This window comes from Brienomyrus brachyistius, chromosome 11 (genome assembly GCF_023856365.1).
Source record: "Brienomyrus brachyistius isolate T26 chromosome 11, BBRACH_0.4, whole genome shotgun sequence".
NCBI classification, from domain to species: domain Eukaryota; kingdom Metazoa; phylum Chordata; class Actinopteri; order Osteoglossiformes; family Mormyridae; genus Brienomyrus; species Brienomyrus brachyistius.
Window position 1 is genome coordinate 16569789 of NC_064543.1, and position 27149 is coordinate 16596937.

Sequence of the window (27149 nt, forward strand, 5' to 3'; positions counted from 1 at the left end):
TGTTTTACATTTTTACTATATTGCCATTTGCCTTGACTTAGGATGTCGTACTGGACAACAGCACCTGTCACATTAATATATGTAAATGAGAAAGGTGGTTTTAATTATAGCCCTGAGACCTAGACCAGGAAACACCTCGGAACAAGAAGTCACACAGCGCTCTCAAAGAAAGCTGTCTGCGCTGGAGGTCTGCCTGCTAAGCCGTGTCCATGTCACATGACCAAATGACAGCCCACAAGGCCTACATCACGCACTCTGCACTTACGTGTAAGGTCAGCACAAGGGCCTGAAACTGCCTCTAAGACTTATAGTCGTGTGTATGGTCTAGGTCCCAGCTGGGTCCTCTGTCAAGTGTGACCTGGCGAGGGCACTTGCATTGATCAAAGCCTTCTGGCACAATGGCTGTGAATGGAGAGCCACTTTGTACTTCACGGGCTCAAAGTACTCATTGATGTATTTGTTAATTAATATCACTAAATAGTAAGTCATAGACAGGAGGCTGAACGGATGGGGGGAGCCAGCAAAGTCTGTGGCAGATGGGATGAAAACTAACAAACTCATAGCAGTAGGAGATGTCTGTTAACATCTGAGAGCTTCTAAAGGGACACAGTGAGAATGCTGTCACTGCCAGCGAAGACTTAAGTGCTCACCACGGAGTGCCACTAATTTACTATTAGCTCAGAAAAGGGTGAGCAGCCAGTGCTGTCAAAACACTGATGTTTATAGCAATTTAATTTGGGGCCTGAAACTGAAGATTCTGCATTTTAATGGTTTATGCATGAGCACTGCGATGCAGTGAAAGGATCTGTGACATAATTCAGCATCAACTCAGGAGGTATTTAAACAGTATTTATTGCAATCTACATGCACAAAGGAAAATCTGCAATGTACAGAAGCCATTGTTTCTGGTTATATCATGACTGAAACCATTGCTAATATAGTATTTAACAAATGTCTACCCTCTAAGACTTATAGCCCGATGTACTGTCTAGGTCCCAGCTGTGTCCTCTGTCAATGTAACTTGGCGAGGGCACTTGCATTGATCAAAGCGTTCAGGCACAATAGCTGTGAACGGAGAGCCACTTTGCACGTGAGCTGGCCTGACATGTGATCTACGGTGTGTAAAGGAGTCTCACTGCCACAAAGCAACACCTGAGAATCTGAGAAGATGACAGCAGGGTGAAAATAAAACCAAAATATTTATTCAAATGTAGCATTTCAAAAACAGGGCATCTACTGTATTTACAGATGCAGTCAGCTACAGGTTTGTAATGTACTTACTGAGGTATAAGAAATAAAATTTTTCGGTGTAGAAGAGCATTTACCTAATGATGCTTGCATGAGTGATGAATAACAGAGAACAGTGACGTGCAGTGGTGTTAAATTGAACTGTAATGATGGAAAGGTATTTGTATATTTGACTTTGCCCCGTAAAATAATAAACTATTCGCAAATTAACTAATTAACAATCGTTCGTTAACCCTTGAACAATTAACCAAGGACTTGCATATCTGTGTGTGTATGCGTGTATGAGTGCACTTAATTATAGAATATAAGTTGTGCAGTTTTGTTACAGTTTTGCAAATAATCTATTTGAAAAATATTTAAGTAGTGATTATATAAAAATTGCCGCGAGTCGTTAAATGAGTTGTGTGAATGACTGAAGTAGTGCGTTACATTAATCAGTCAATCATACGTGATCCAATAAGATTCAATAAGAGCTGAGACTTGACAGCAATGCGGCGGGTGTTGAGTAGCAGGAGCAGCAGAGAATTCAATTCTGGGCGCTACATCAAAGCCAGCTAAAAGCAAAGCCATGTGTGACGCTTCATGCTCATTCGTCCTTTTCAGCAGGATGGCAAATCTGGAACAAAAATGCACTTCCTCTCAGAGCGTCGCCCCTTCAGAAATATGAGTGCATTTTTTTCGTTGTTCTGCAGAAAACAAGAACATTAATCAGTTTAGTTTTCTTACAGACGTGTCAGCAGCAAGAAAGACATCAAATCTGATCAAATTTGACCTTGAATGAAAGAAAATGAAATTCAGCCTATTCCCATTTATCAGTTTAATGTTCATTTTGGGATTTTAAAAGGTGACTAAAACACAAGCGCGGTGGAATCCCACTTATTGTGGGCACTGGTAAGTAAAATGCTCACAGAAGTGGGAAGTCAGAGTATCTCACCTGCCAACAACATGCCCACCTCCTCACTGTCATCCACCACCACAGGCTTCAAGGTGAGAGCAAAAAATATGGCCAGCCCCAATATCTTCATGATTAAAAGAAGAGGAGTGTTCTCATTAATCCTGGGCTTTAGACCTCAAACATTTAATGTGTAACTTTCCATCGATTTGCAATCCCGTTGCTACAGTAACTTGGTAATTAGCTTTAGAACTAAAACAATCTTCGCCTTAGTAAAGTTAGACAAAAGCATTCCAAGACGGTTTCATGCCTTAAATCAACCGTCTTGTGAGTTTTACCAGAGGTAGACTTGCCTTGAGCGGCTGTAGGATGAAGATGCTCTGGAAGAGGGAGAGCCCCAGCGCGATGACCCATTTGATGGCCTTCTCCTTGCCATACACAAAACCATACAGCAGGGTAAAGAAGGTGGAAATTCCACTGCTGGAGACCAGTAGAAACCAACCAATAAAGACAAACCACCAGGGAAGCCAGCAGCTTTTGCTTTTTTCCTGTTTTGGGGCAGACAGGCTAGATCTGGGGCAAGGAGATAGAAGAAGAGAGGAACAATGAAAGATATTACACCTACTTATGGGGAAAGGCATCTTTGCTGTTAACAGCAACAGCAAAGACTATAATAAGCTTTAATCTGCAGGCTGTACCCATTCTGCATGTGACTGGAAAACACCATCTCTGCCTTCTTCCGAAGTAGGGTGATGGTGTTCTGTACACCCCGATAGTCCTCTTCGCTAGGGAAGGCCCTGACATCCAGTCTCTCCATGGTCTCGGCCAGACGGTGGAGGGAGCAGAGGACGAACTGGCTGCAGTAGGCCCAGTGGGAATCACTGTCACTTTCCCCTGGTGACCAGCCACACCAGCATGTTGGAACCAAGGCCATGCATTGCACTGATTTATATAACGCGTTTTCCAAATTCAGGAGCATGCTATCCTTAAAGGTCCCTCCCAATAACATTAGGTGCTTCTGAGCATCGTGGTGGATCTCAGACCTTTATGTTGGAACAAGGAAAAACTGTTCTGCTTCTTAAATATTAAAGCTAAATAATCAAAAAAAAGCAAAATTGCCTGGATGTCCTTTTTCGTAGCATTTATTTTTTTCTTTTTTCCTTGGAACTTTTTTTGTGCCTGATGCAGTAAATTTCAAAATTAATTCTTTTTATATCAACAAACAGTTTTCTTTAAGAATAGTGTGGTGGGGAAGGGGACTATGCTTGAGAATCTGAGGCGTTAAACCATTTGCTGTTCCTGCACATTTCTACTAATAAAACGGCACCTTGCATTAGCTGGAGAATGTCATGGACGGTGTACAGTGCTGCACACAAGTCAGCATGAGACTCCAGGGGTCTCTCCAGAGCTGACACTTTGTTCCTCTTACTCTTATTAAGGATGCTGACCAGCTGCTCTGCATCCTAGAAAAAATACAATTTAGAGGAGAAGGTTGTTTAAATGTGTCCATGATGGGGTGGGGGGGGGGGGGGGGGTAGGTATGAAACAAAGGGTCCTATCCGACTTCCTCCATGAGCGCTATGAAGCAGCAGCAAAGGCCTTTGTTGTTAGACGAGAAGATAATTCACATTCTAATGACTGTCACAAATGAATATATAATTAGTCTACCTTCAGGGTAATGAGATTAGAGCCAAACAGCTGCAGGGGCAGCTGTGATGGTTAAAAAAAATTCAAACAAAGAATGCTAACCTTGACAACTGTTGACATGGTGACACCAGCATCCTTCTGGTCACATGTGCTGCTGTCCTTGTGCTTGCGCATCCTGAGACGAGGCTTCGTGTAGCGGAATATGGTCACAATGAGGATGTTGATGGGGAACATCAACAGTCCACTTTCAATGCCAATCATGGCATCTTCGAGCGTGATTTCCAGGGAGCCTGTGATGGGGGTACAGCATTCTCAAATGATTAGGGTTATTGAAGGTGATGACAAACTGCTTAATGGCTAGACTGAGGCTATATTGTTCATCACACTGATCAATTGTCATGTATGCCAGGAGCTTAACTGCTGCCAGCTTTTAGGTCTCAGACCTCCTTGAATCAAGAAGATACAACAAAAACATGACAACATGAAGAATGATAGCGACGTTCCCGCAGCATGACGTCACACAGAGCTGAACAGCCCCGGGCAATCAGGGGAGAGCTCACCGGCGCTAATGAGGACGGGTGACTTTGCGTTCTGAGGCACGTTGAAGAACATGATGTTGATAGCCATGGTGCAGAGCAGGAGGGACATGCAGCAGGAGATCCTCTGGGCCCTGGTGAAAGGACTGCGGTTGGGTGGGTTCACCACCGACATCCATATATGCTGATCTCTGAAGCCCGTCGAAGTCCTGTTCTGGAAGATTTTGCTGCGTAGGGATAAAGACAGGCCTTAATCTCTTAGAACACCTCAGTGTGTTATCCACACAGTGCCACTATACTCTTATAAAAACAACTTTTGACTATGACTTGTGTGCTCCTTTAGGTCTTCGTCGTTTCCAAGAGCTAGAATTGGGAATGTATGCACATGTGGAGAAGATGATCACCCGAAGCTGGTGATCTCACTGTTCGGTGCCACGTGGAAAGTTCTTTTGGTCAGTCCGTCACCCTTCACCGAGCTCAGCCATGAGGAACACAGGAAATGCCAGTACCTACTGGTCTGCAGGTCCTGAACGGTCACTTTACACAGGTACCTGGAGGCAGACACAGTGGCCAGAAATCAACCCCTACGGCAGCCATGTTTGAAAGTGAAAAGCATGTAAACAAATGTTTGAGGTTTGTGCTCTACTGCCGGGAGCAAGTTACCCAGACTAATTCAGTGAATGTACTGCATGGATGCATTCAAATTTTAAATGGTAGTTTTGGATCAAAGCGAAGGTCGAGCCAGCTGAGATCCTGACGAGCCCAGTCAGGACAGCTTTTTGTTTCAGCAGTGCTCTTCATTGAAAAGCTTTGACATATTGCTGGTTGAATTCATGAGACAAAAAACTCTGTTCACACCAACTGTACATTTTAAAGATTTGGTTGAGGGCTTCCTACAGTCCTATTACAATGCCACACTGATTTTTTTACATAAAGAATACCTATTATGGTGGAAAAACCATAACGGGAGTGTTTATCACCAAAATGAATCTCTTAGCTTTAATCAGCCATATTATGTAACATACGCAAGAATGGGGGTGTTGCTGGGTGCCTAAGCGTTTTAAATAATAATAAACCTGCACCTCAGGCAACATCCTTAGGGAACTACCTCTGTAATCACAATGAAAATCTTATAAGAAAACAATTAACTCCACAACTAAAAGAATGATCAAAACTGTGTACCACTGGAGTTAGTTTTACCACAACTTAGACATAGACATCGATGATACTGGCTACGGCTCACCAAATTCAGATTGAAGGGCAGGACGGAACAATTACAGTGAACCCACAGTAAATGTGATTGGGTTTAAATGTTTGCATTGCTATTCATTGAAATCACCAGCTCAGTGAAAATCAATTGATTACATGCTCAGCATTTACAAAGACTAACACACGCTACTCTTCCCAGGCACTGCGGTCATTTTCCTCCATAATGAACAGGGAGTTTACAGAAACCTTTCGGTGATCAGTCCCGGATTTTGCCAGTTTGGTATGAAACAAGCATTTATATACCTGGCGTTCTAAGCATACTTTTATCTGATCCTTATACTAACCTAGAGTTAGAAGAGAATAATTAAAACTAATAATAATAATAATAATAATTAACAAAGTTAATTATCAACACATTGCTACTCCTTGGCTTTTACAAATCCACAGAAGTTTATCAGGAACAGCATGGTGTGAATTAGCAGGTTCCTGGAAAGGTTCCTCTGAGTTGCTCACCAGGAAGGATGCGCCCCAGAATTGTCCTGTGACACAACGATAGTCTGCAGTTCTCCCAAGGAGAAGGGAGTGCTGAACAGGAAGATGTCCACCCCCCCTCTCTCAAACAGTGGTTTGTTTGAGTCCGTCAGGTGACAGTGCCTGCTCTCACCCTCCGAGCCCTGCAGGGTAATCTCCACCTATAAGGCAAGAATATCCACATGTGTTCAGATTGCTTTTTCAGATACCTCCTCAAATACCTAAGCTAACGTTATTGGTTCCTTATCACTACATTTAGGTTAACTTCAAAAATGGGGGCGGTGGTGGCCCTGTAGGTTAGGCCTGCAATGGGAAGGTCGTCTATTTAAATCCCGGGCTTGACAGAGTTGTTTCACCACTGGGTTCTTAAACAAGACCCTGAACCCACAATTGCTCTACGAACTGTCTGACCCTCCTTTCTCAAAAATGTATGTTGCATTGGATAAAAGTGTCTGCTAAATATGTAAACTGTAAAAATACACAGCGTACAGCCAGTGTTGGGCATTTCAGGTCCTGAAGCTATAAATCCAGACCAAGATTTTGTTTCTACCAAACAGTTGAGCATAAAGAGTCACAGTCACAGAGTACTCAACTGGTTAGTAGAAACAAAATCTCGGTCTGGATTTATAGCTTCAGGACCTGAAATGCCCAACACTGCATAAATCACAAATATTAAGGGTTCATATTCCAGTATAGTCTATGACAGAATATATAGAGTACATTAAATAAAGGCATATACTGTATACATACATACAAGATAGCTAAGACTCATGGAAGACATTCTGCATTGGCCAAGCAGTTTTTGGGCTTGGTTCTCACCTGGGCTGATGTGTTGGCTCCTCTACGGTAACCGGTATATACAGTGAGAAGGTAGCTGTACCGAGCACAAGGGTGGTTGTCCTTCACCAAAGTGATCTTACCCTGAAATGCAGAGGCAAAGGACAGTATACTCAACCCCACTGTGTGTATAGCTAGCTTAATCTGCCCCTCTGGTGTACACCTAGCTAAGCTCTATGTTACCAGTCCAGATGGTGCTGTTGAATCCAGAGGAAAGACACTTATAGGTCTATAAGACAAGATGTAAGCTGAAGCTACTATCATGCTTTGTCATTCATATTCTGACTGCTTCTCCTATACAGTGTCTTGGGGGGAGGCACTGGAACACCCTGGACAAGATGGTGGTTCATAGCAGGGTATGCACACACAGTACGGGAAATCCCAAAATGCCAGTTCAACTGAATGTGAGTCTTTGGACTGCAGGAGGGAACCGGAGAACCCAATGAAGAGTTTTAAACTCAGAACTCTGAAGGTGTGAGGCAACAACGCAACACCAAACAGCACCTCCATCTATTTTCTGTAATCGCTTATCCTATTCAGGGTCCAAAGACTATACCGGAGGCCATGGGTACAACACAAGGAGCAACCCAGGATGGAACACAGTCACGCATCATACCCATGGGCAATTTGGTAGCTCCAACCAACCTAAGCATGTTTTTGGACTGTGGAGGAAGGGGACACCTGGGGGAAGACCCCTGATGACATGGGGAGAATCTGCAAGCTCTGCCACATGGGGCTGTGGTTGAGACTCGAATGCTGGTCCCACTGGTGAGAGGCAACAGTACCAACCACTGCAGCACCATGCCATCATACTGCTGTTACTAACGACGTCACGGGTTAGCTGCATGCACAGGATTACAGACCAGCATAGTTCTCCTCGTGACCTCTCCCCCAGTTACTGACTGAACATGTTCAGCATGTAATATCTGTCTTGTTTGCATATAGATCTTCAAAAACAGAATGTGAGTGACACTGAAGAGTCAAATGGGAAAAGTGTAGCAAACAGGGTCACAAGGCATTAACTTTTTGTCAATTGATTTCTGCTTTCCATTACACTTTGTTAGCCTTTGCTGAATTCCTAGAAATGACTTCATTCATGGCTCGAAGTTGATAAAGGAAGGCAAACAAGGCATTTTTAATGTGAATTAAAAACTTACTAGAGTGTAGCCAGCCTTCTGCTGTATATTTTTACCTGTGCTACTGATAGTAACTAGGAAATATGCTTTTTGTACACTATACAACCCATATAACCAAGAAAATGGTATCAAGTCATTTAGAATTATATATATATATATATATATATATATATATATATATATATATATATATATATACACACACACTACTGTATATGGACAAAGGCATTGGGACACACCTCTTAAACACTGAATTCAGGTGTTTCATTTAGACCCATTGCCACAGGTGTATAAAATTAGGCACCTAGCCATGCAGTCAGGTTTACAAACATTTGTGAAAGAAAGGATCATTCTGAAGAGCTCAGGGAATTAAAGTTTGGTCCTGTCATAGGATGCCAACTTTGCAGTCAGTCAGTTTGTGAAATTTCTTCCCTGCTAGCTATTCCATGGTCAGCTGTAAGTGGTATTATTGCGAAGTGGAAGCGTTTAGGAACAATGGAAACTCGTGGCAAACCATGTTAGGTAACAGCGTGGGGTCAGCAAGTGCTGAGGCACATGGTGCGTAAAAGTCGTCAACACTCTGTTGACGCAAAAGTCCTCTGGCATTAACCCCAGCACAAACACTGAGCATTGGGAGCTTCATGGAATGGGCTTCCATGGCTGAGCAGCTGCATGCAAGCCTCACATCACCAAGGACAATGCCAAGTCTCAGATGGAGTGGCATAAAGCATGCCACCACTGGACTCTGGAGCAGTGGAAACATGTTCTGTAGAGTGATGAATCTTGCTTCTCTATCTGGCAGTCTGATGGACCAGTCTGAGTTTGGCGGTTGCCAACAGAACGTCACCTGCCTGACTGCATTGTGCCAATTGTTTCCAAGATGGTGCTGTTACAGTAGGCTGCTGTGACAACTGCAAAAAAACTCCCCAAATCACATAGGACTTGTCATGGTCTCACCACGCCAGCTCCCCGTCTGAGGTCCATCAGCGTCCATTCCATCTGAGGTGCCTCAGAGATTTCCGCCTACCTCAGAAGGTGCTGAGGAATTTCTACTCCTGCACCACTGAAAGTCTCCTGATGGGAAACATCTCCACCTGGTTTGGGAACAGCACAAGCAGGACAGACGCGCTCTCCAGAGAGTGGGGCGATCGGCCGCGCATCATTAACACCGAGCTCCCTGACCTGCAGTCTGTCTACATCAAATGGTGCCAAACCAAAGCCAGGAAGATCATGGAAGATCCCAGCCACCCAACAATGGACTCTTCTCCCTGATGAGGTCAGGGAAGCGATTTTGTGTACCTAAAGGTCAACACAGAGAGAATGAGGAGAAGCTTCTTCCCTCAAGCTATTCGGTGTCTGAACCAGGACAATTCCCAGGATGCGAGAGAGTGACGGTGACGGAGTGACATCATCACTCTTTTCCCCCCAATGCATAACACTGTAGGCTATATTATGTACTCCATACTCCTATGCCACTCCATCATACTTCCATGTTTAGTGTTGTTCTATAGTGCAATATATGTACATAGCAGATATATATTTTGTATATCCTTGTATATATATATATATAGATAGTACTATATATAATCTCTTTCATCTCTTTTTAATACAGTTTTTTTCTGGCAGTATTTAATTGGAGCCGTTGCAATAAGCATTTCACTGCAGGTTGTACTATGTATGTTGATACATGTGACAAAATTTGAATTTGGTTTGATTTGAACTATAAAGTTTGGTGGAGGAGTTTGGTAATGGTATGGGATTGTTTTTCAGAGGCTAGGTTAGGATCCTTAGTTCCAGTGAAGGTACCAAGACATTTCGGACAATTCTATGCTTACAACTTTGTGGGGACAGTTTGGGGAAGCTCCTATTCTGTTCCAGCATGACTGTGGCCTGGTGCACAAAGCAAGGTCCCTAAAGACATGGTTGGGTGACTTTGGTGTGGAAGAACCTGACTGACCCACAGAGAACCCTGACCACAACCCCATCAAACACCGCTGGGATGAACTAGAACGGAGATTGTGAGCCAGGCCTTCATGTCCAACATCAGTGCCTGACTTCACAAATGCTTTTCTGGATGAATGGGCAAAAATTTCCATAGACACACTCCCAAATCTTGTAAAAATCCTTCCCAGAAGAGTGGCAGCTGTTATAGCTGCAAAGGCGGGACCAGTTCCATATGGATGGTTATGGATGTAGTGTGTAATGGCCAGGTGCCCAATACTTCTGCACATATAGTGTATATTCAGGCATGATTAGTGGCTTCAATTAACGACCAATAAGTAAGCAGTGCCACTTCCTGTATGGGAGCTCACCTTCCTGAAAGCTCTCTTGTCAGCACGACAGGCCCAGATGAGAGCCAGCAGATAAGCAGTGAAGAAGGATCCAAGCAATGCCGGAACTACATAGTTGTTCTTCACCGTAGCGAAGTACTCTGCTGTGCGGGACAGGTCCACTTGGTTGGGCATCACGAAGAAGGAGCTCCCAAACGTGGTGAGGTGGTTGCAGAGGCAGTGCGTCATGTTTGGTTCTGTCTGCTCACCCACCTAGAAGTGGGGAGATGTGCTATGTGACGATGACCGAGTGCCAATTCGGGAGCCAAGGGGAGGTCAAAGGAGGAGAACGGTGACTCACCAGGCAGCCATACGTGCTCCAAGCTTTGAGGTTGCTGTTCCAGAAAAGGCACTTTGTGGGGAAGATCGAGATCCACACTATGACGCTGTCATTCTTTGTGGAGTTTCCCTGGCCGGCCTGCACATACCAGGGCCCATCACCCACCTGCAGCATGTCTGGAGTGATCAGCCAGCGATAACCACCTAAAACAGCAATATCCTCTAAGATGCCAGGCACATTTCAGTACTTCTAAGTCAATTCTTTAGAAAATGCAGGGCTAGAGAGTCCCTGGAATAACTGGGAAGGGAGTGGTAAGGTCCTTGCTCAGGGTCCCAATAGTGAATTCACTCTGCTGATGCCGGAATTAGAAGCAGCAACCTTCTGATCAGAAGTCCAGCACCCTAACCTGCTGGGCCACACACTTCCCACAACACGAGTCACTACAGCAAAACCATTATTTAGGTCTTCATAAATTAATATGAACTAAGCAATGAATGGTAGCTAAGTTAGCAGTCACAGGAGTTGCTGGCTTGTTCCATACTTGTTTGATTCAATATGGTGCTGTAGAGGAAAGGAGGATTCTGGGATGGGGTGCCACGAGCCAGCTGAAGCTGCAAGGACTGCTTCATGTTGGACTCCATTGTGAGGACGATGGTGCTGTTTGTATCAGTGACGTCGAAGGTCAGGGTGATGACGGTGTCTCCCTGGAGTGTCACGTTCTGGGAAGTGACCTCCGGAGCATCAGAACGCGGCAAAAAAATCTGAAGGGAGAAGAACAAACACAGGAGAAGAAGCACATGAAACCAGAACGAGGATCATGGAGCTCTTTCCCATAAGTTATGGATTTTACCGTTACCTGAATGCTGTCTGACAGGTTGTAGAAATTAATGTTTCCTCCGTTCAAATCCTTGAGGGACAGACTGCTGACCGACCCTGTGATGTTTTCACTAGGGGTGTTGGGTAATGGGTTTACCATGAAGGAGAACATCTGAGAAAAGGCAAAAAGTACTTATGTTTTCTTCTTGTTTTTTTTCTCTTTGTAAACACTTACAAACGATGCACTTATTAGCTGTTGAGCTCCCGAGCCTTGTACTAACCATACAAAGGTTGTGGATTCAAATCTCATGGAGTTCATATTAATCACAACTCTTTCCTCTACTACAAAATACTTTATTTATTTATCTAATGTTTTTGTGCAATCTGATATGTTTGTAGGTCAAGCTGAATATGTTGGGCTGAAATACAACACCAAGGCCCTTTCGAGATTTGAAGTAACAACTATATGGTTACTGTAAAAGTCCTTAGCTTGTTACATACTACTAGCATTTAATGAAACAATAAAGGTTTGAGTACTTTACTTCAGCTCCTCGTCTGAGATCAGTGTGCCTCACTCACCTGAACATTCACCTCAGTCTCTTTCTTCAGCAAGGACTCCATAGCAGTTAAGGAAGGCATCACGTAATAGGGGCCATTGGCCGCATCCCCAATCACACTTTCAGCAAGTTGCTGGACTTTCTGCCTACAAGAGGCAGTGCAGAGGGTATTTCCACACAACTTCACACCCTTATATGACAGAAGTCCACTAATTCCAAAGAAACCGACAAACCTGCTTACGGTGATGGTCACCAGAGGCTGGCTTATTGTTATAACACCGGTTCCAGAACTGGCCATCCGGAGACTCACTTCTTCAAGGATTTCAAATACCAAAGATGACATATCTGAGTGCTATGATAGGATACACGACAGCAGAGAGGCAATGAGACTAGTTTCCAGCTTGGAATAAGCTATTCCCTACACTGATCCCAGAGCAGCCAACTGCTCTACAGCTGTTTTAACTTCTCATTTAATTTAGTAAATTATTTAAGGACATTTTTCAGTGATTATTGATATCTATTTTACGATACTAGAGCTACTAAATGAGCCTGGAAACGCTTATCATCACGACGCCTTACTCCAACATCTCACCCAAAGACGCACCTCAGATTCTGAGAGACTTTCATAGGCACATGAAGATGTGGAAAGTGTAACAATGCCATTGCTGCAGCCTAGGATGTTGCTCAACTGGTCCGTGTCAGCTGAAGTGAGACTTGATGTGACGTTCTTCAGAAGCTGTAGGTACTTCATCTGTGGGGCGAAGGTGAGAGTGCTTGAGGATGGAGTGGCATGTGTCAAAAATTCTCTAGATTCATTAGTGGTCATTAAAATTACATGAATTAATGCAATACTGTAAGTACATCAGAGAGCATATTTGTTTGGCCCATATTGATCGCTTTGCTGTTAAATGTCTGATTCAGCTCTCCATGGAATGAGTCCATAGACTTGGCAACACTCGTATTGTAATTCTTGTGTTCTAGACTTCATGAAATTAACAGTGCGTGTAAGGGATGATTTCTACTTCTGCGTAGAAATATGTCATAGTCTACACCATAGCTTGACCCCTGTAGTCACATTTCTGGGGAGGTGTGCATCAGGCTACAGCGTAGACTACGGCCTAGGGTACATGGCTACGCCATACCAATGGGGTCGATTCTACACAGAAATATAAATCAGCCTAACATCTTAATGAGCAAGACTGCGTGGCTGATTATAGACGACCACAGACGACCGTAATAAACTTACCTCCTCTGAAAACGTAGGCTCTATTACCCCCAACTCCATCATTTCCAGGACATTAACAGCAGTCTGTCGAAAATAGTTCATGCTGAACTATGCAAACATTCTACTTAAAAATATCGACCGTATATGAGGGAACGTTCCTATTTGCCACCATCCTGACTAACCTGCACAACAAAGCTTGGATCCTGCATGTTATTCGCCATGTTGGACAGGGTGCCCAGCACATCTTTAGGAGGGACAAAAACTGAGAAATTAACAGACAAAATGGAAGAGGAATCAAATTGCATGCAACCCATAACTCATTACCTACCCATGGAAAGATCCCTCTTTCTTCTGTTATTTGGCATGTTCTAAGAAATAAAGGAAAAAGTAGAAGATATTGAGCTGAATTGCCTGGGAATTGGCTAGGAAGCACCCCTCTGTAGATGAATGTGACATCCAGGCTCACAGCACATTAGCTTACCTGGGGCGTTGGGTCAGAACCATCTGTTTCCAGATCTGAAAGAAAGTCATTGACAAAACCTTACATCCAATGAAAAAGCAAAACTGTTTAACAGGTACAATTACACTTTCTCATAGTTCTTACTGAATTATTGCTAATTGCTATTTTCATCAGGAGTGGTGGTATATACAGTATAGAATAGAGGTGTAGAGTAATGCGGCAGATGCTAAGCTAGGGACTCTACCAATGACACATATGGATCCATATGTCAAGTTGCAGTTAGGTGTCGTCAGCAGCTGGACGTCTGGGTCTATAATGATGTAGGGGCAGTTAGAAGGGCCTGCAACAGAGACAAGGGGAGTCCGGCATTACATCACACTCTTCCAACTCGCAACATTTCTAAAGCAGCCATGATGAGTGCTGGATATTCCCTCGATTTCTGTCCGAAGACAGACTAACGGTCATGGCTGGTGTCCTCAAATCCACAAGCTCTCCACAAGGCCAATACTTATTACACAGGCACAAGCCAAGAAAAAGAGAAAAACAGTAACATATGAACCACATTCAAATGATAGTTAGCATGGAAATCCTATGGAAATTCAGTTGCATTCAGCCTGCGGTTTGATCCAATGCTTTCATTGAAGATTTAAGCCATTGTGAAAATTTGGTGGCCCTGTAAATCTAGTGTGGTGCTCATTATGTCTTTGGTTAATTGGTCCTAACATGAAATGAAGTTATTTTTTTGTATAGAAGAGTAGTCAAATTCATTAAGTACTGAAAGCTTCCGACTGTGGGACCCCATTGTACAGGCAGATACCGGCATGGAGTATGAGGACTAAGATAAAACATCGATCCTCCAGTGACTGTATCTGTAAGGTTTGACCCTAATTAATGTCTATGGAGTACACAAATATTATTTTCTAAAACCTTCATCACCATTCTGTGAAGTATGAAATTCATCGGCTTCAAACTACAGGCTGGAGTGGAGTATTGAATGGTAACTGATGCCCAGGGTGTATGTGTGATTTCAATATTGTTAGGTACCAAATTAGCCCCGAACCCCCATCCTCCGAAACACACATGATACTTACACAATATGTACCTACCGCCCATACCCAAATCTACGCCCTAAAACGATGCCACTATTCTTGGTAAAGATTTTAGACACAAATGATGAATAACATGCAGAGCATCACACTGCATACCTGAAAGAATCACACAGAGTGTGACGAAGGCTAAGGGACGCATTTACACCCATACAATTGTCTTCCAAAGCAGAATCGCTCTGTGTCCTTTATTGATTCAGGAAAGATGGTAACAGAGAGAAGCAGTTTCCCCATTAAACTCGTATCCTTGCTCAGGAAGCATTATTACCTGTAATTAAGCTATATGTGTAAGTGACATTTGACGGGAGTACGGAAATGCACTAATCCTGCTTTACCGTTCAGTCAGCGATTAGCCCTGAGTGCCCACATTTCCAGCCTTAAAAAGCGCAACATAACATTTTCAGTTTTTAGCTCGGATGGTTATTATGCGTTTTTCGTAAACGTGGCACTGCATTCCCCAACACAGCAAACTGTTACAGTGGCTCTTTAATTAATGCCGAGTGCAGCAGAAATATGGCGGCCAGTGGCCTCGCACTCCGAGACAGGCAATAACTCACCTTTCGTCTCTTTGAATTCTGCGTCTTTAACCTCATTATGTCCCACCCATTGTGCACAGTTAGGGACATTATGCTTCTGCGCCTCCTGTTCCAGGACCTTCATGGTATTGCAGCTCAGGTCCTGTAGCAGATGCCCACCTTGGCTCTGGCAGAACTGCTCCGCCTCGGACCACAACATGGGCATGTGGACAAAGTTAAGGCTTGCGGGGTCCAGGCCGTCTTCTTCAGAACTGCATTTTTCTGACTTGGATGGATTAGAAGCAACCAACGTCCACAAAAGGAGAGAAACAAGGAAGAGGACGGTCATGGCTGACGGTGCCCAGGAGCCTAAAGTACCAGTCCCTCAGAGGTGTCCACGGGGCCACTGAAATAAGTCAGATGTTACTTTCAGCCTGGCCTAGGGAAATCAGTGCAAGCTGCCAATGAAAATACCAAGTCTGCTCCCTCTTTAGTAAAATCACTTTCTTCAGACTTTCACAGCATGCAAAGGATATGTGGATATAGGCCCACCTTTGCATGACTCAAGGTCAAAACCATTAGAAGTGATGACATTTTAACTGTAGGCTTCACAGATAATATCGACTCCCTTTTCTCAGTTATTATTACAAATATAAGTACAAATGACATGTAACCTTATCGATTCTGGCACCGAATGGTTAGTGACGGCTTTCATCATGTAGTCAATACAACAAAACGGAAAATTCAACTGAATTAAAATACTTTCGTTATTAATCGATTTGCAGTGCTGAATTAAGTAAAACACAACATTTGTACGGCCAGACCAATAACCCAGGTCCATATAATGGTATTAATGATTATACTTTTAAAATATAAATCATCTATTTAAAAATCCGCGATGGAGTACAACTGATCTTTGCGTTTGCGCGGTAGATTTTATTCACTAAAGGGTTAACATATCTGTGCTCTTCACAACTCTTACAACATTATGGGTAACAACGATTATTTTATAATACCAATGTTTACTAACAGTTATTTGTGAGTGCAGGATTGATCTGCTTTCAGGCTTGCGCTGATAAACACGCATCGACCCCAGCAAAACTCCGTTGGCGTCAAATGCCTATAAATGCCTATAAATTCGCAAGAAAAAAGAAGGCTGGTAGTCAGTGGGAAAAGTAACGAATAATTAACACACATGGCAGAACACTACAAGGTAACGGAGCTTTTTAAGACACAAAATGCCTATATTAAGTGGTATTGGTTGCTTATCTGAATGTGTACCAGATGTTAAGATCGCACGTTTCAATGTTCAGACCGATTTCATGCGCGTAAAAGAAAATTTCTTATTAATCTGGAATACAGCTGAAAAGACATTTGCAACATGATTTTTTGTCTATGTCGTAAGAATAATTGGAAGTCGCTTTCATGGTAAGCTAATTTAGCTAATTTAATTCGATTCTAATGCAATTCATATAACACTGGTTAATACGTGGATGGCAGAAAAAATGCTGTATAAGTCAGTAATAATCATTTCGCCCTTGATTTGCAAAGATTTTGACAATTTAATTGTATTTGGAAACATGGTTTATCATGTGATGTCTTAATTTACTACCTTGTTAAGTTTAAGTACGGTATCAGGAAAAACTATAAACCTTATTATTTCATTTGAATAATAACTATTGAATGAATACGCCTCTTTCATTTAATTCCGATTATGAATGGTTTGTGACAATATCTTTTTGGGTATTTGGGGTTCTGTATATTTGGAATAGTTTTTTCGAACCCTTTATACATGCGGACTAATAAATTTGTTTTTTATTTGCAGAGGTGTCTGAAAGATGTGGTGAAAGTGATCGGTTCAGGCAGCATCGTCTTTGTCTCGTACCTCACGGCTATTGGAGATGACCGTTTCTATGCCAACCAGCTGATGCCCCTGCTGCAAAGGACCGTGGGAGTGGATGCAGCCCACTTGCTAATGGTTCGGCTCATCGGCCTGGGACTGGTACCAGGCATCAGGTACCAGGACCCGGTTTCGCTGGTAAGTCTGAGCAGTTTGCTAACTAGGGTTTTTTGCTACCATTCCCCTAAGTCAGGGGTGCCCAACTCCAGTCCTGGGGGGCGCAGCACTGTGTAGCTTAGTTCTTTCCCTGTTCCACCGTAAATGATTCAGCTCAAGAGCTGTGCTGTAATTAGCACACGGACTTGAATGTGCTGCAATTAGAAAGGTACATAATCCATATTATATCAGTATATCTGCAGCCTCACATGAGTTTTTTGGGGTAAAAGGGTCCATTTAGTAGCTGGGCGCCAAAGCGTGTGTGTGCTGCCGTCCTCAGGAAGTGAAGGTCATGGGTCATCGCTTCCAGAACCCCCTGGGGCTGGTGACAGACTTCAGCAGGCACTCCGCAGCCATAGATGGGCTCTACAGGCTGGGCTTTGGCTTTGTGGAGGTGGGGGCAGCTGACACACAGACAGTGTCCACTGTCCAAAGGGCAGTCAGCAGGTAGGCCTGACGCAACGCAAGGAAGCTGCAATGTGATGCTGCGTGAAAATCAAACACAGCCTCTCCCCGGGTCACCATAGGGTTACATTCTGACCTGTCATAAGGCGAAAACATCATAAGGCGAATATCCATTTTAATGCAATATACCCAACCAAACAAACATCATAGCCTAGCTTAGCCCACCTTAAACACAAAGCCTGTTTTATAATGGAAGTTTGAATATTGTATAATTCATTGAATAACGTACTACAAATGAAAAACATTTATCCATCATAAAGTCGAAATATCGTAACTTTGACCGTTATTACTAAATATCGTATCCTGGGGAGTATCTTATATGTGCTTTGTGCATTCCTATGCGTGACATTTATATGTATTCAGTACTTGCTGATAATAATAATTCAGCAGATCATTTTTTAGTGCTGGTTGTAATATTTTGTATTCATGTTTTCTTTGAGACCTAGTCTGCATGTACACTAGGAATGTGGTGCTGTGACCATTGACTCAGACAGTACATGCTACCTCTAATCCCTGGGTTCTGTGTGTGTCTGTATGTGTCTGTGTGTGTCTGTGTGTGTGTGACTGTTAAGGTACAAGCCCAGCAGCTTTGTTTGTACTGCTGTTCAGGAGAGATTGAAGGCGAGGGAGACCTTCCAGTCAAAGCTGACCACAGGTAACATACCTCCTTTTCTGATGAAGGCCTCCTTCAAGAACAAATAGCTTACATTTGCAGTATCATACGAAAATATGAGTGACCTGTTTGAAGCCATGATTATTTACTACTTATATTAATGGGAGAATGTGTTGGTTTTGTGGACTAATGAGTCAGAATTTGAAATACTCAGGTCACATTGCTGTGTCTTTGTAGCACAGAGAGTGCATGAGTTCTGCATATGTGGTTCCCACTGTCCAACGAAGAGATGGAGGTGTCATGTTTGGCAGTGCATTGTGGGGAACCGACGATGTCTAATCAATGACAGTCTCAACCGTGACGGCAAAGCCATGCTGTCCCATCAGGATTATGGCTGCTTTGGCTCGAGCTTTAGAAAAACTCAAATAAATGACCTGGCCCGCCAAACCGTCCAACCTCAGTCCCATAGCGCTTGTATGAAATAAACCATTGCGGGCTACGTTTCCCAAAAAACATAGTTGCTAATTACATTAGCAGCTTGAGTAGTTCGAACTATGCAAGTACGATGCAGGTGTTTCCCATAGTCAGTGTAGTGAAAGCAAAACAAGCCGCTAGCATCGTTAACGCTGCAGATAAAGGTGCTGGGAAGATGTGATGAGTGATTTCCTGCTGGAAGCGAAAGTGTCATGTTTGTGAAACGGATCATAGAACATATGTTGAGATATCCAAGATTTATAAAATAAATAAAATAAATTCTGGATCTCCAAAAAGTTTTGAGTCATGCGCCACGTAACGTTATGCGTTACGAACGGGCGTGGTGAAGAGACGACACAGTGCGACTTACTGATACACGGGGATCTTTATTAGAACTGAACTCAGACAAGAAACATAAAGGGACCATGAGCGGTCATACAAAGGCAGGTAGGCTTGACAAGGAGAAACGTGGGCTGCAAGTAGAAGAGGGAAAGCAGGGGGAACACATGCAAAACACCTACAACAATCACAACAAGACTATCCAATTACAGTTAAACACAGGGGCTGGGAACTAAGTGAGGGTCATAATCACGAAGAACTCAAGCACTAGGAAAAGGGTTGACCAGTGACACCTGCTGGCCAGACTGGGGCTGGTCACAGATGCACCACATATACGCCAGTGGTTCCATAAGATTACACTGTAGCTGAATGCCACCACAACATCGTAGGACAACGCATTACTCATTTGTTTCTGGTGAGGCAGGTGCATTCGGACCTCATATTTGAAAATGACAATATACAGAAATATGAGTATATACAGAAAAATGTGTACAACACTGTATAAACAAAGTTTCCAGCAACCGTACTTAAACTTTTGACATACTGTAGATCCATCCATCCATCCATCAATCTATCTATCTTCTGACTATTCAGTTTAGGGTGACTGGGTGGTACTGTTTGTAATACTGTAAGTCAGTTAAACGGCAGCTTACATTAATTGACTGTCATGTGATACATTCCAAGCTGGGCAACCAATGGGAATTAACCTGGGCCAGAGCGACCATTCTCAGGATCCTGTGGCTGAGGTTACAGAAGGAGTACAGGCCTTGGGGCCCCTAGCAGATTACCTAGTAGTGAATGTTAGCAGGCCCGGCTCCCCAGACTCAAGGGTCCAGATGGGCAAAGGAGAACTGCGCCACCTACTGGATGTCGTGAGTAAAATGTTGTGGACTTCTAATCATGAAGATCTTAAAACATTTGGATACTTTAAAGAATTGATTATGCCATTCTGTTTTTCTTTAGGCTATGAAAGTTATATAGTAAATATTAAAAATGTAGTATCTTGGGAAGCAAAGGCCGTTCTCATGAGAAATGTCAGCAGTAAACGCTACATTAAACGCACTAAACGAGAAGCCTTCCTGCGACCAGGTGCTAAGGGAGCGGGACACCTTGCCATGTGAGAGGCGACCGCCTGTCCTGGTCCGGATTGCCTCTGATCTCCCTACACAAGACAAGCAGGATGTTGCTGATGTCATAACTGAGGTGTGTGTCTTTGATAGGCAAATTGGTGATGTCACTGTGTTATCTTAACCCTAAGCATTAGCAAAGGGCAATTCCACTGGAAAAGAATAACTTCACATTGTATGCTGTGGCTCTAAGCCAGGGCTGCCCAATCCTGCTCAGGCAGTTCACTATTAGAGTCGGCTATGTTAAAGTTAAGCTCGTTCTCATACTGAGATATAACTGAAGCACCTGATTAGGTGTATCAGGTGTGTTAAATGAGGGCTGTACCTAAGCTCTGCAGGGTGGTAGCTCTCCAGGGGCAGCATTGGGCGGCCCTGCTCTAAGCTATGGCATCTTTGCTGACTGTCTCTCTTCCAACATATCAGCTTGGCCTGGACGGTTTGGTTGTCTCCAGCTCTGCCATCTCCAGGCCATCGTTGGACTCAGAACAAAGGATGCTGGGAGTAACAAGTGGACAGACGACCAAGGAGCTGTCCAGCCACACAGTGCGGGAGATGTACTCACTGACGGAGGGTAAGTAACCGGTACTTTCCTCCAGGGAACACAGACCCTTGGCAACAACACAGCTTGCTGTTTGCATCATGATTGCTTTGTTTATGACATTATGATTCATGTCTTTCTCTAAACCAGTGTTTCTCAATCCAGTCCTAGGAGATCCCCAAACACGTCCACGTTTTTGCTCCCTCTCAGTTCCCAGCAACCCTGAACCAGGTGTCCAGTGTTTTCAATTGCTTGATTTCAAACGTGATGGGCGGACTGGGTTGCGAAGCAGTGTTCTGAACCAAATTCGAATTGGATGTTTTAACTGAAGCAACGGGTTAAGTATTTTTCTCAGGTCCTAATGTTGCTGTCTCCCCAGGGAAGGTCCCCATAATCGGAGCTGGGGGCGTGGCCAGTGGAAGAGACGCCCTGGACATGATTCGTGCTGGAGCGTCATTGGTCCAGCTCTACACTGCCTTTACATATCAAGGGCCACCCGTCGCCATGAGGATTAAACGGGAGCTGCTGCAGCTTCTCAAGTGAGTGACCTAAAGGAGCGTAATCAGCCTTGCGGCTCTTCGAGGGTCCTGATGATCAAAGGTGCAATGTTAACTGTGTTCCAGAGAGCAAGGATTTAAATGCATATCTGAAGCTGTCGGGGCAGATGTGAAGACTGGTGGAGGACAACTGCAACCACAGCCGCGCTGGGCCAAGACCTAAGTGCACTTCAGACAAATGAAGTGGAAAGTCTGCAATCCAGAAATTCTCACTCGATGCTTTTGCCTCAGCTTTAATCGTGCATTCAGCAGCTATTCCCCTCCGTATCAAACATTAAAACAGGGGGCCCTTAAAGTAGCAGGTTCCAAGAAAGTATTTACACTTCAAACTTATAAGAACTGTGGAAAACATTAGGAATTTTATGTCTCGCAATTACTTGATAATTATCATTGCATACAAGTGTGTACAGAATATGAATTTATATATCAAATTTGTGAATGCAACAACAACAATACATTTTTAAATAAATCCCAGTAATGGTGCCCATTTGCACATAGCAGGGTATGGACTGGGAGCAAAGCACCTGTTAAAATGGATACAGATGGCCTTCTGGTGAAGTACATTAAAATATACTTACATGTCAAGTTTCAGCCACTGCTAAGATTTTATAAGTACGGCTGAGCTCAGCAGCAACGTTAAGTGGGTTTCAAATGGAGCTGCTTGTGCGTTTATGTGGAAATATGACATGAGCGGTAGATTAGGGTCGTCACGGCTCCTCAGAAGTGAAGCTAATTACATATAATGCTGCTGAACTGAAGGGAACGACCTTAACTAGCTCCCAGCGGACTGACAGATGTGTAGGTGATGCCGGAGTGTAACTCGGTAAAGGTTGGCAGAGCTGTAATTAATTATTCAACTGCCCCCACCCTGACTGAAGGTGCGGGAGCTCCTGCGGGGGCCTTCTGTAGGCTGCAGAAGTGGGGTTCATGGCAAATGTTGCCGAATGATTTTCGTACTGGGTTTTTCCTTTTGGAATTTTTACGTTGTTTGAAGCAAAGCTTAGAGAAAATACTTCACCATTCATTCGATATTCCTTCTGGATTTCTCTTTTCTTTTATTGTGAAGGATTTGTTTTGTAATCTGACTAACTTCTGATTCTGGCTATCTTTCTCTGAGAATGACCCCCACCCAGATTCTTATTTTTCCATGTGGTCACACTGTGAAGGCGATCGCTTTCACCCCCACTTTCACAAACACCAAAACTCATTTTTGCATGACGGTACCTCCTACCACACATATGAATGACCAATTCGTAAACCAGGACCCAGGGCTGGGCCACCCTACAGCAGACATAGGCGATCGCCTGGAGTGTGATTTGATTAGGGAGCGCAAAAGTGAGAGAAAAAAAATCAGGAGAAATACATAGGATTGCATTTTATCAGATGACAGGCCCAAAAGTAGCCAATCAGGAGACTCAGGAGAATTCCTGGAGGGGGGGGCTTAGCTGTTGTATCAGTCAGAAACAAAATTATTTCACAAGTTTTAAATTGAGCTGGTTAGAAGCAAAATAATTTAATTAAACCAAAATTCTATAAAAACGTTTCAAAATGTTAACCAGCAAGTTTTCTCACGCAAACACCATAGTCCACAATTCCTTTGTGTAGGGAAACGGAAGAATATGTGGCACATCACTGTGATCGCTTGTCATTTAGAACTGAGTGAGCGCGTTGCGTGGTTGCGGAGGTACCACAACTAATCGCTAATCTGCTAATCACAGACTGCTTGAACAGTCGAATATGCTATTTATTGTTTATTTTGCTCTTGAAATGTCAGGAATACATTTATCGTGATAATAAGACCTGAACTGTGGCATCATTTGTCAAAGTTCCGTCTGACCAAAAACAAAATGGGCTGGTCTTGGCCATTCAACCAATGGGCTGAAAATTAGTCCCAGTCCCTGTCTTGGTGAACTCTCAGTACACACATACCTGAAAATAATGCAGAAATCCCATTTGGTTTTTAATTCTGACCCATGCATGTGAAAGCTCTGGAGAGAAGGGCAGTGGACTGAATATCTTGGACTGGATAGCGACTATGAAATCAAGGGCAAACATTATGGGCGCCAGCTGCTGCAGGTGTATGAATCCCTGTCTGGAGTGCATATTTCATCCGCATGGACTGGCACGCTCCCAGCGTATGCACACACACACCTGCAAAGACTTACCTGCTCTGCCACTTTAATCTCCATAGAGACCCTGCTGTATACAACACCACCAACAAAGAGACAGCAGACAATGTAAAAGCAAAGATGTCTCCTGCAGAGTTTTTTCAAAAACATTTTTTTGTAGCAGATGGCAAAATATACAATGGTTTTCATTTATGAAAGATGAACTGGCCTACATCTGTTATGACCTTGCTTTAAATAATAGCATGTATGTTTATGATTGAAAATAGCTGCCTCTTCAGCCTAGCAACATGCCTGTAACACACAGTCCTGATGCTGAACTACCAGAGCAATCAGTGTCTGTGCAATAATGTAGTTAAAACTTGCATTCTTTAAGAATTAAATGATAAATTACAGAGCCGCAGATTTCAAACTCAGCTCTCCCTGACTTTGGAAGCTTGTTTTTTGTTGTCGTGCAGACGGACGGATTATTTTGTACCCCCTATGACTGATGTGGATCAGCTCTTACCGTTTGTGATTTGTACCCAAAGATTGTTGGGTTAGCTGCCGCAAATCCACTCTAACATGTCAGTGCATGTGCGATGCTCATCACGACAAACTGCCTGCGACGACACCTGCGCAGTCTGCTAACGGTGATTCACGGCACTCAAATAATCGTCATCATACAAATGCAGCTGCTAGACACACACTGAAATGAAATGCAGAAAATCCCCCAGCCATACGCATCAGGTAGCTAAACATTAAGCAAAAAAAGGAACAATAGACATGCAAAATAACACATGCCCTTGTGGGCAGTGGTGGCTTAATGGTCAAAGAAGTGCACTTGTAATTGAAAGATTGCAGGTTCAAATCCCCACCCAGCAAGGTACCCTGAGCAAGGTGTGGCCCCGGGGTGCTGAATTAGCTGCCCCCTACTATGTCATCTTATCACATATGGGTTTAATGCACAGAACATGTTTTGTTGTTGTAGACTGTGTGCTGTGGTGTGTCAACAATGATAATTAATCTCTAATAAAAAAAAGGGCAAATACATAATGATCAACATGGGAAAACTAAATAAATAAACCAATAAATAATGATTGGTGGTTTGGTTCATGTCCCTGGGTCACTGTGTGTGAGGTTTTCCATGTTTGTTGAAGTTACTTCCCATAGTGCACAAATGAGATGTTCAGGGGAGAGGGTGTGTGTTGTCTCTGTGATGGACTGACAGCACACTCAGGGTGCCCCCTGCTTTATACCCTGGGCCTTCCGGGAGGAATGGTTATGGGGGAGAAGGAGGGATGATGCCTGTGGCTGGTGTAGCAGCTGGCTGTTGGGAGGAACCTGAGAGTGGGGTAACTGAAAAACTACATAATGAACAGAAAAACATCAAAGTTTTTATTAACAACGAAGTGCCTGTAAGTTGTGAATAATGCAGTTTAATGCAATCGATCATTCTGTGGGATATTCTCAGATCTGTGAAATTAAAGTAGAGGAAAATGTGTCAGTCATGGAATTATCCATCCATCCATTTTCCAAAACTCTTATCCTACTGGGTTGGGGGGGGCTGGGGTCTGGAGCCCATCCAGGAAGCAATGGTCACGAGGCAAGGAACAACCCAGGATGGGGGGCCAGCCTATCGCAGGGCACACTCACTCACATAAGCAGTCCTACGGGCAATTTAGCAAGTCCAATCAGCATCAGCATGTTTTTGGACCGTGGGGGGAAGCCAGAGCACCTGGAGGAAACCCCACGACAACATGGGGAGAACATGCAAACTCCGCACACATGTGACCCAGGTGGAGACTCGAACCCGGGTCCCCGAGGTGTGAGGCAATAGTGCTAACCACTACACCACCATGCTGCCCCCTCATGGAATTACTACTACTGCTACTAATAATAATAATAATAACAACATTATTATTTTTTATTTATTTATTTTTTCCCTGCATCACTGAGCATGACAAATGGTTTAGATTAGAGGATAGAAATATATAAAAATATTAATGCAAAAATTTAAATGATGCTGTTTGTAAAAGATGGTCTTTTGTGCACGAAAAGAAAGATCTGTTTAGACAGTTTATACATGGTTAAAGCATGGAACAATTACTATAATTTAACAATAAGTAAAAGATATAAGACATTCAAATGTACCTCTGTCCTTCAAGAACTAATTTCCTAAACATTAATACTGGTACAGTGCCAAAAGACTTTGGACATAAGTTAATGACTAACTCCACCAGAAAGTGCTGATTCATATCTGCACCTTCACTACTTATTCTATTAATAGTCAATTATGTTTGACTGGGTTTCAAGATTTACAATGGATTAGTGCTCTGTGTGAGAAAGCTGGGTCAGCCAGTTCTTAGTGCAATTAGGGATTAAGGGGTTTGCCAAGGACCCATCAGTGAAATCATTTTGATGACCCCAGGAGTTTTAGAAAGTCTTCTTACTTTCTTTTGGCAATAGGACTGTTTTGCAAGAGCTCATTTCCATCTGTTTTCATGGAAAGTGAAGGGGGGGGGAAGTGAGAACACTAGAACCAGAAGCATTGCTGCATTTCACCAGGAAGTTAAAAAATATAGCCGGAAAAAACCGGATGTATTTGCATCACAATGGTGCTCTCTCTGGATGGAATTAAGAAAATCGGCTTTGAATGCCTCCACTCTGTCACTGAATCACATGTCTTCGACGGACTGGTTCCGTCATAAGGATGCCCTGTGCCGCCTGCATGTAATCCTGCTAAAACAAGCATATGCAGGATCTCCCCTCTGAGGCCACCTCGCCCCTACGAAGCACATGAGATGTACAAGCCAGCACAGATACCCAAATCTCCATGTAAATGGCAAATGCCTCAGGTTCCCTACATTTGCTTGCTGTTCCATAAGAGGTTGCTGGCTCCGTCAATGTTTGTGCTCCTTAATCAGGTGAGCATGGAGACTCCCATCTGCAGTGCTTCCACATCAGGCTGGACATGATGTCCATCTGCAACCTGAACCCTTTTTCCATTTATGGAAAGTGTTTGGTTCATAAAAAACCTACTTTCTCCATAAATTATTATGACTTTTCATTATGAAAGATCATAAATAAATTTTGGCATTCAAACATTCTTTGCATGCTAGAACAAGAAATAAAAATCCCATGATGCCTTTAGGGCAGTGCTTTCCTTGAGGCAATTTAAATGCAGTTTAAGGTAGTCAGCTTTGTGAGGTGGATTTCCGATCTCCAGCATGTGTATTACTATTAGATGCAGTCCAGTTGATGTTGCTGAAGACCGCATTGCTCCAAATCGTCCTTCCTTCCATCAGGGTCATTCGGATTCCTGCTTGCATGGTTCATTGTTATGAAGATTGAATCCACCCATCTTGTTGCTGGTTGTTCTCCTTCTTTTAACATAAACTTTTCCACACTTTATGGTCTTTTCCAATGAATTGGCTTCTCATATATGATTTTAAATCAACCATAGTACTAATACTGTAAAAAAAGTAAGCTAGGTGCTTTGCTTAATGCTTTGGTAAAACGCCATATTTGATATGCTGAGCGTATAAGG

The 27149-nt window shown here is 43.3% G+C and overlaps 2 protein-coding genes across 2 annotated transcripts; one reads left to right on the forward strand and one right to left on the reverse strand.

Moving 5' to 3' along the window:
* Window positions 1-901: 901 nt before the first annotated feature.
* On the reverse strand, window positions 902-15746 carry LOC125751828 (polycystic kidney disease protein 1-like 2). Its single transcript, XM_049031202.1, has 23 exons — window positions 15368-15746; window positions 13949-14044; window positions 13726-13760; window positions 13573-13612; window positions 13427-13488; window positions 13266-13328; window positions 12624-12770; window positions 12253-12371; window positions 12042-12165; window positions 11503-11634; window positions 11188-11407; window positions 10668-10849; window positions 10349-10579; window positions 6883-6984; window positions 6046-6224; window positions 4728-4874; window positions 4348-4550; window positions 3890-4077; window positions 3468-3603; window positions 2839-3034; window positions 2494-2713; window positions 2183-2267; window positions 902-1934 (listed from the first exon to the last, which is right to left on the reverse strand). The coding sequence occupies exons 1-23, from the start codon at window positions 15672-15674 to the stop codon at window positions 1888-1890; spliced, it is 3261 nt and encodes a 1086-aa protein (XP_048887159.1). The 5' UTR covers window positions 15675-15746; the 3' UTR covers window positions 902-1887.
* A 362-nt stretch (window positions 15747-16108) lies between these two features.
* dhodh (dihydroorotate dehydrogenase) lies at window positions 16109-22152 on the forward strand. The gene is made up of 9 exons (XM_049031203.1): window positions 16109-16538; window positions 17151-17363; window positions 17662-17828; window positions 18419-18501; window positions 19957-20144; window positions 20362-20475; window positions 20823-20970; window positions 21317-21476; window positions 21561-22152. The coding sequence occupies exons 1-9, from the start codon at window positions 16521-16523 to the stop codon at window positions 21655-21657; spliced, it is 1188 nt and encodes a 395-aa protein (XP_048887160.1). The 5' UTR covers window positions 16109-16520; the 3' UTR covers window positions 21658-22152.
* Window positions 22153-27149: the final 4997 nt, after the last annotated feature.

Coding starts and splice junctions, on each gene's coding strand:
- dhodh (XM_049031203.1), top strand. Junction 17,829..18,418: donor GTCCAAAGGGCAGTCAGCAG/GTAGGCCTGACG, acceptor GTGACTGTTAAG/GTACAAGCCCAGCAGCTTTG. Junction 18,502..19,956: donor CCAGTCAAAGCTGACCACAG/GTAACATACCTC, acceptor ATACATTCCAAG/CTGGGCAACCAATGGGAATT.
- LOC125751828 (XM_049031202.1), bottom strand. CDS start 15,674: ATGACCGTCCTCTTCCTTGTTTCTCTCCTTTTGTGGACGTTGGTTGCT. Junction 13,613..13,725: donor GTTCTGACCCAACGCCCCAG/GTAAGCTAATGT, acceptor TTTATTTCTTAG/AACATGCCAAATAACAGAAG. Junction 4,078..4,347: donor ACCCGTCCTCATTAGCGCCG/GTGAGCTCTCCC, acceptor CCCCCATCACAG/GCTCCCTGGAAATCACGCTC.